The sequence below is a fragment of the Echinococcus granulosus genome, assembly GCF_000524195.1.
Source record: "Echinococcus granulosus chromosome Unknown EG_S00002, whole genome shotgun sequence".
NCBI lineage: Eukaryota > Metazoa > Platyhelminthes > Cestoda > Cyclophyllidea > Taeniidae > Echinococcus > Echinococcus granulosus.
The window spans coordinates 964302-973129 of record NW_020170382.1 but is presented as its reverse complement, the minus strand read 5'-3'; the positions used below and the strand labels follow the sequence as shown (position 1 = coordinate 973129).

The 8828-nt window shown below is 40.0% G+C and overlaps 1 protein-coding gene across 1 annotated transcript in view; it reads right to left on the bottom strand. All coding sequences in view use genetic code 11, as the record gives it.

Annotated features, from left to right (window-relative positions):
- EGR_00487 (hypothetical protein) overlaps window positions 1–7898 on the bottom strand; it is a gene marked incomplete at both ends in the record, with an annotated part of 10638 nt that extends 2740 nt beyond the window's left edge. Inside the window, 7 exons of the mRNA XM_024489736.1 lie at window positions 2980–3042; window positions 4289–4469; window positions 5246–5281; window positions 6726–6852; window positions 6924–6999; window positions 7574–7716; window positions 7827–7898. Coding sequence (XP_024355733.1) covers window positions 2980–3042; window positions 4289–4469; window positions 5246–5281; window positions 6726–6852; window positions 6924–6999; window positions 7574–7716; window positions 7827–7898 — 698 coding nt within the window. The remainder of the gene's footprint in view (window positions 1–2979; window positions 3043–4288; window positions 4470–5245; window positions 5282–6725; window positions 6853–6923; window positions 7000–7573; window positions 7717–7826) is intronic.
- Window positions 7899–8828: the final 930 nt, after the last annotated feature.

Below are 8828 nucleotides of genomic sequence, written 5' to 3'. Positions count from 1 at the left end.
CTGTCTTCTATTCCTACGAACACAGACGTTTGATTTGGGCGCACACGTACCAACTTCAAAGGCGTTCGGGTGGCCAGGGTGATGTCAGCGATCCCAGTTGCCAGATTGATCCTATTACAAGCTATGCCATTCAGCTGGATGGCATAAATTATGACCAACTTAACATCCCTGGTAGTTACAATCACGACTACTCCACCTTGAGAAAACACGACCTCATGGTATGCGATAGTCAATTCAGCTGATGAATGTAGACAACTGGATAGCAATGGTCTTAAAATCGACTGAGCCTTCACCGGTGAAAGATACTTCTTTGTAGATAGCTCTGAAAACTAGCTAAAAATTTTCTTAAGAAAAAACCGGTAGTGTATTTTTGTTGATTAGAAAAGCTTGAACCCCTTTAATGACGAGGCATGGATCGACTCCACCACTTCTACCAAGAAAGGATCTTTGTAACACCACCTCAATGATTACTTTGAAAAGGACTATGAATAAAATGTCTTCGATTTCACTCCAGATGAGTGATGTATCTTTTTCTTTTTGATAATCCCCAACAGATGCAAAATTTTCTCAGCTAAATTTTCATGACTCTAATGGACCCTACTAAGTATTATTAATGTGGTTTTATAGCTCAGTACTCCCAATTTCGTAGGCCCTAATGTATGATGATGTTGTAGTTACTCATCCACCGAGATTTTCGCACAACAAATTGGATCCGGAATCCATCACGTTTGTAGTGACAGAACATAAAGATGTGTTGGCGTAAATCATTCAACACAGCGACGAATAAGGACTCTCCTACTCTCGGATGCTCTAACAGTTACACCAACATGCATTATTCCTTGATTAGGTTAAATTTAAGGCATATACAAGAATAAGAGGGTACGAGGACTTTCCAGTTAAAGGGAACAAGATCAAAAACAAACAGCTAAGGGCGTTCCACTTTCTACTCCGTTTGTTATTCCAACCGAGATTAAATGACACTGAAAGTGTGTTTATCAAAATTGTCCCTGAGAAACAATTTAGTGGAGATGACTTCTGACCTTGAAATAAAATAATCTTTGCCTTAACATTCTCGCCCTCAAAATCGAGGGCAACCATTCCCAACGACTTTTGTAGAATTTATTTTTTTAGGAAATAAAAAGTACAATTAATTATTTAGTCATGTTTTCCAATACATGGATCCTACTTAAATAGGATTGTTTACACTGGGATAGGACCGACTGGTATGCCCTCCATCTGTCATCCCAGTAAAATAAAATCAATAATTTGAGAATGAAAAATCAATACGGCTTAGCTGTTGATCTAATAAGAACAAACCACCCGCCGCATCGAAGCTGCTACTTGTATGCTGTTTGGATTTTTTAGTCTCGCCAACCACCGATAGGAAGCGCCCGGTTTCCGTCCTTCCACGAGTAGGCCGGGTTCGGTAATCAGTAGCTGCCGCAATTGCCCAATCGGGCTTTAAAAGAGGCGTGTAGCCGAAGGAGGAGGGGAGTGATCATTGTCAAGCCACCATTAGCCCAAAATTTGGCGGCCTTTGCTTTGATGCGTCACCATGTGGTGGTCGTCTCCCCTCGGCTTTTTTCGAGTCATCTGACCCAGATTTTCTGCCATGCCAATGCACGCAGCACCGCCGCAGAGCAGGCATGTTAAAAAGTGGGTTTTTGAACTATCTGCGTCATGTCCTTGCTTCAGCGGATTGAAGAAACTCTAAATCCCCAAATTCTTAGAGCCATGCCTTTGAGGAACACTCAAAATGGGAACGTTACGGAAGGCCGAAGAGGCAATTTCTGCTCGTACTTGTGTGAACAGCTCTTGACTTGCTTTTGCAGGAAGCAGTATGAGTTGATTGATCACCTTCAAGGGGACACCGGAACCAATTTTTCGAAATGAAATTAAATCACAAGAAGACTCATTTTATGTATTTATTAATTGGAAGGTGTTAATTTCACGAAAGCGACGAGCAATAGCTAACGAGGTGGGTGCAGGATTCCCAGTTGAGGTTTGAGCACGCCTATTAAAGGTGCGAGTTTGCGGTGATTAAACACTGATTAGGCAGGCATATCGTGAGAAGAAATGACAGAGCGTATCATTTTTCCGGACTCAATTTCCCCCACATGCCAGCGATTTTCTCATGGCTCAGATTCTGGTGATACGCGATAACTGCTTCGAACCGCTGCCTGGCAGTGCCATGTGAAATTCGGGCATTGCCGGAGTCATCTCCACTACGCGCTAGGATGAACGAAAACCCGATCCCTCTGCAGTGTCCACGTGACAATGTACCATTCGGCTGCGTGCATGAGTGACTGATCGAGTGGAAGGAAGTACCAATTTTTAACTGACCCGGTCATTGTGCTCCGCCTGCAGCAGTGGCAGCGAGGTATGCGGAGGTGCTGAGGACATTAAAATTGCGCGTTTTGTGTCAGTGGGAGCATCCGATTCTTCACACAAATTAGCCTATTCGGCATTGGCACCACACTCGGCGTTAATGATATTTGCATTGTGGTGAAAAATGTGTGACCTCGTTCACGCCGGTGTCGAATTCGGGACGATACTCACACGAAGCAACTCGGCATAGTTCACATGGTTTGTTGATTACCTACCTACAAGGGGCAGATCAAATCAAATATCCCAGGGAAGGCTAACACACTTTGGGCTTATCATTCGCCCCAAATTAGGTTGCAAAATCGCGATTTCCCTTTAAGGACAAACACCGCTCAGTTTCCCGCGCGGTTTGCTGTTTCAAACACAACCTAGCGGAATGTAAGCAGCTTCTGGATGGAAGCTGCTCTAGATGATTGAATTACTCCAATAGCTAGAAATGCAACTTTAATAGGGATTGAATCACAAGAAAAAGATTATTTAGGTTCAGATCATCCTTGAATTCAAGGAAAGTCTTAAATAGTTGAGGACAGATGAGCTTGATGATTCGGTATGAAAATTATGATGAAAAATTTTTACTATTAAAAGTGTATTTACTTTTGTGTAATTTGTTTAAATACCTTACAAATGCTGTTATTTTTCCATAAATACTGTAAAAGTCTGTTTGTGGAACATTTCAGGACACTAATTTTCATTCAAAGTGCACAGTGTTATGTTAAAAGGGCAAATGCTTTCTTGCATCTACAACCAGATACGAGCGAGAATGGAGATGATTTGCAAAAATATGGTACAAAGAGGACTTACCTTTAGCTATCACGTAGTTCTTCCTCAAGCATCTTATCAAAGGTGCGAGATTAATAAATAAAATTAAAATTTTAACAAAAAATATACTTTTGGCTCACCGAGTAGGAATCTGATCCACTTCTTATATCAGGAAGCATTTTTATTTAATACTTTTCAAAATTTTCTACCTCACTCCTGAAGTGTGTCCATACTTTGTGATGTTACGTGAAATATATCTGCAACGATTACTTAGACAGGGCAAACTAGGAACCATCATATCGTGACTGTTTTAATCTGCTGCTCACATATTCATTTGGGGTCAGTACTCCCTAAGTTCCAAACTTGAATGGTAAGTAAACTCATCATATAACACTTGCGATATGGCATTGGGGGAATACTCCAGAAAAGCAAAGTATTATTCCTCTAGTGTGGCACAGGAAATGTCTTTGAAAAGAAGCCTGAAAAGTATCCCACCCACGAAGTTGAGCGATCATAAAAGCAAACGCAAATTCTATCAAATTTTAAACCCAATGGGACTTGGACATGTGCCTGGTTAGCTTTCTTCCAAGACAGCTGAACAAAACCATGTTTATTAAAAATAAGGGCTGGAAAAAGTTGGGATCTCTCGGGACTAAAGGAACAAGGGGGAGTATCGATTTTAACTGCAGTCTGCCTTATCGATTGAGATGTGCGTAGCCAATCAATGAGCTTGATCGATAGTAAAAGTCACTGCTCTCCATGGAACTTTCTGCTGTGGTCGAGTGAAAAGACAAACGGTTTACGACTAAAAAGGACTTAAGTTTCGTTTAAATTTTATGACCCCGCAGTAAAGTCATGTCATCGTCGGTTTGTCTACAAACTTGTGACGCCAGCCCACTGCTTTTGGCGCATTCTTTTATTTCACAGCCTCACTCTTCCCATGGCAGTTCATCGGCCATCGCCCATAGGTAGTTCTCTTGTATGGCGTTTGCTTTTGAGAGTAAGTATGTTTCTTAGGCGCGAACCACCCAAGTTTGACTGACTGAAGGCGCAAATGCCAATTTAATTCCTCTGAGCACGACCTTCACTGCTAGCAGGCGTTTGCGCAGTTGTGCAATGAGGAGGAGCCTGAGAAAATGCCTACTTTACAAGAACATTAATAATATACGTGTGCTTATAAAAAAACTGTGTGTTCTTTCTGTGTAAAAGTCTGTGAAAAACTGATACTAACACCACACTACAACGAGTGTTTGTCATCCTCGATGATTGAAATTTTTGCGATGTTGATGGATAGAGGGGAGGAGAACTAAACATAATCACACGCTCTATGGGAATTTAACAAAATTATACTTGATTACTTAGCTAGGTATAGCGAAATTCTCAATCATCCGTTGTCTCTATTCAATCGAAAAAATGGATTTTGATAATAAATTTTCGTGTAAGTGCGTGAAACACCCCATTCGCCCGTGGGTTTGCATGGACTCTGCTTACGCTGACTAGGCTGCTAGTCTCCCAGTTCTTCCGTACTTTTATCCTAACCCAACTTATAAACTGAAGTGCCCTATTATGCCCTCAGCGACAACTTGAACGCTACAATGGTGGCAGAAACTAAATGTACCTACTCAAGAAGAACAGCAATTTTTATTTCTCCTTGTTACTGTTTGTCTTCGAGACACGGGTAATCGAAATCGCGACACCTTCCAGCATAATGACTATAAATTGAGTGATATTAGACCAAAGCGGATTTGGAAAACTATATTGTGATCACCACTTTTAAATCCATGCTAAAAGTGAAGAGGGAGGCTGTTAATGTTACCACAGTCTTCAATTAAATAAAAACATGCCTCCGGTATCGCTGCCGTGGTTGTCATCTTCTGTTGAAGCGTCCTCGATTCTGCCAGTAACGCGATATTGTCTGCAGAATTTAGGCCGATTAGTCACCCGTATTTCGCCCATGATATTCAGCCAATTTGCATCACAATCATGTGTGATTATTAATAATAACATTGTGATAAAAGACACCTCCCTGACTAAACACTGACCCAATTTCAAGCACTATCATGTAACACATAAACTTTAAAATCGACTCTGAAAATCAAACCTCTGATATTTGCATTATTAATATTATCATCACCAACTGGGCATCCAAATGGAATGTTCTATCATCCGCGTCCCAAATGGCAATGTGCTGTACGAAGCACCCTCCCACTTGACCAGTATCACAGTCAGGTGATGATAAAACGCTTGAGCACACCATCCGGACCGTAAGCTATTATGTTGACCTCATTTTATTGCCACTCTGGTGATGGAGAGCTCTCGGGACATGACCACAATACCTATTTAAGTGAATATGACGTGCATTAAAGCAGAGCGGCATATGATTTGTAGTATTATAAACCAGGTTTACTCATTCTCACGTGCCGCAAGTGATTTGATCTAACCTAGGGAACAGTCTTCCATTGTGAGTAGTCTAAGCTCGACTTTGGTAACAAAGAAATTCTGCCTTAGACGATTTACTGAAGGAGTCATTGAAGTGTAATAGCCAAAGCTGATTAATTTACACTTGCCACAAACTTAATTAGTTTAGCTTTGAAAATTGATCAATAGTGACAAAAATCGATATAATGTTGCAAAGCTAAATTGCTCGATGACTCACCTGTTGATAAATAGTGTTCGGTGTGTTTGATAGTTCTAGCCACGATTTTCAGCGAGTTGCGCAGCTCTCAAGTTAAACCCTCAAATCATAATAGTGTCATCTACCCTAATTTTTTAAAAAAGAGGGCGTTTATCATACCGCTTTTAAAAGGAATATATATTTAGCCTTGAAGAAGTTGAGTTTCGGAGATAATTAGGAGTCTTTTGCATTTTTAATTTCTAGCATTAAAAATTCATAATTACTATTAGCAGACTGTTGAATCCGACCCGCAGTTGGTTACACGCTAAAGATGTGCGAGTTACACATCAAACCGCGACATCTCCTTCACCTTACCTAAGAGCTGACGTCCAAAAACGCACTCAGTCATGGAGTGTGATTTATGGGTCAAGTTGACAGGTAGCGTAGGAGGAGGGTGATGGGAAGGGTATGGTGCAGAGGGCTAGAGATGGTGTTTGAAAACCGGCGGCAGCAATCGCTATCAAGCCGCACACTTACAAACATCGCCCTCCTGCCTGGATGCCAGCCCCATTAATCTTGATTTTACATTTTCTCTCCCCCCTTTGGTCTAATATATGAACCTTTGTAGTGAGGTGTTGCTGCCCTCCTTAACCCCGGTTGAAGAAATGGCAGTGCAGTTTGGACGTCAGCTCTGCCTTACATCAAGGTGAAAAAGTGATGTGTTCGTGTGAAATATGGCTGGTTGTCGTTTCCAGTAGAAACTCTGCATCCTTTCCCAACCTTTTACAAACCAAGCTCTAGTCCTGTCAATCTCATTTCCCCATATTCACTTTCTTTTATAGGTTTATAAGCCATTGGAATTGAAAGTGTTACGAACTGACTCAAATGACATGTAACCCCTTAAGATGCTGTCGCATCTTTCGTTGTGCTCTAACATACTGCTTCTCTCTTCTCGCGCAATTCCCACTTCTTAATTTTACATCCTGTAGTCTTTTAGCCTCAAAATTTTCGAAATTTCTCCTATTTTTATTCAAGCAAATAAAAAAGATTTTAGTTCGTTGCATTTTAAGAGGAGTGCATATTAGTAGAAAAGACTAATGTAAATAAATATACTTAACAGGTTATCTCAGCTTAAATCATTAGTGGTATATTCGGTGTAATTTACACGAGGTGATATTGCGGTTTGAGGTGATATGAATTGACGGTGAATCATCATCTGTTGTAAAGTGGATCGAAGTAAGCTAATTATTTAATCGATAATTTAAGCTGTTGGAGTGACAAAACAAAACTTTTCAACTTCTCCAGAGTTCGGGCTTGTATTTCAGCCATTAGACAGCTTCCTCTATTAAATACAGAGTGCCCCAAATTCGAATTGTTAATAGGAATGCCGAAAACTCCATGGAGGGTGGAGTGTGCATCCTTTGAAGGACCTGTCACCAGTGCGGCATATCACTTTCACTCGTCTCTTCGCATCACAAACTATATTAGTGCAGCACTGTATTGTGGTAGGCTAGGCAGGTGTCAGTAATGTGACAGATGGGTGGACTTATCAAGACGTGAATTTTAATTTTTTTTTGTCTGGCGGTGGTAGTGGTAAGCTGCTATTCGAGGGGACGAAAAAAGAAGCAGGTCATTAACACGTCGCAGACCAATCTTCCTACATGTGCGTGTTTGATGACTTCATTGCTGTTGAATTGCTATGGGCTATTTAGATTTCCTCACTTTTTTAATTCATCCTAAATCATTAGAGAGGTGGCAAATTTGACTGCAAACAGGGAGATTTTGGAGCTTGCATCATTTATACGCGTAAACAACCTGCTAATTGAGTGTCTTAATTTTAAAGATTCAAATTCATGCTTTTTACAGAGAAACGTGATTTTGAATGCAATCCTAACTAACCACTTGATCACACCAGTTAAACAAAGTAGATCAAACAATCCATATTTGAAAATTATTGGCTAGCGGAGAGTAATCTTTAGGATTATGAATGCCTTCGGTATTTATTGCCAATTTTGAGCAATAGCTCACTAAAAATTAATAAATTTACTTCATTATATCCCATTTATACCACATTTTTAAGAATAAGTATAATTAATTCAAGACAGTTTTCAACAAGACTGAAATAAACAATTCCATGCATCCAGTCCACCCGGATAAGCAAGGCGATGGAGCGAGTTGTATGCATTGAAGACAGCCACAGAATTCAGCTCCATTCGCACCTTAACGAAAAATGAGACGGAGCTTAGAGTGATCACCTAATCACTTGACGGTATTTTGAACTATTTAAGTCCATTCTAAGTAATGTAAGCATTCCATCTCAAACAGTTGTAATCTGTCTAGACGCACTGTCAACGCATAAATGTATGCTTAAGCAATTTGCAAAGAGCATCTTCATTCTTATTTCATGTTGAAAAACGAAGGTTATCTTTTGCCAAATGAATTTTAATAAAAAAAAATTTTGGATACAAAGCAGGACTGCTTGTAGAGGATCGTTAGTCAAATCAAATGAAATCGCTACTTTACTAGTGATATCCCAAGGGATCTGACAATATGCCGATTTTTCCTTTTCTTTAAACTAAAACCCAACAATTTTTTTCAAATCGACAGGTTAATTAAAAACAAAATCACTACCGGATATAAATATCTGGTTATTCGTGAATTTCTGATTTAATGGAGTCTGATCAGTCATTTAAATTTGCATGAATTTCGGAGAGAAATAGCTGGTAATAATCACACATTTTGTAATAGGCTAACTGTTTGTTTAGCCGTCGGTTTCGGTAACAGGACACTTTGAGGCTATGCGACTGTACCGGGCCTCCGAGCCAAGCCGGGACCTCCCATGCCCTTGTGTACGTCGACAATCTCTGGGCTTGCATAGATTTTTGAATGTTTTGCTTGATAAACCAATAACACAAAGAAGTCGACGAGATTAAAATCCATTTATAATAAGATTAAGCACAAACTAATAAAACTAGCTGTTCTCAAGTAGGCAAATTTACGCACCGTTGTCTACTTTTCCACCTTTACTCAATGTACTAATGAGTTTAACTTTAAAAACATTGTTTTAGGG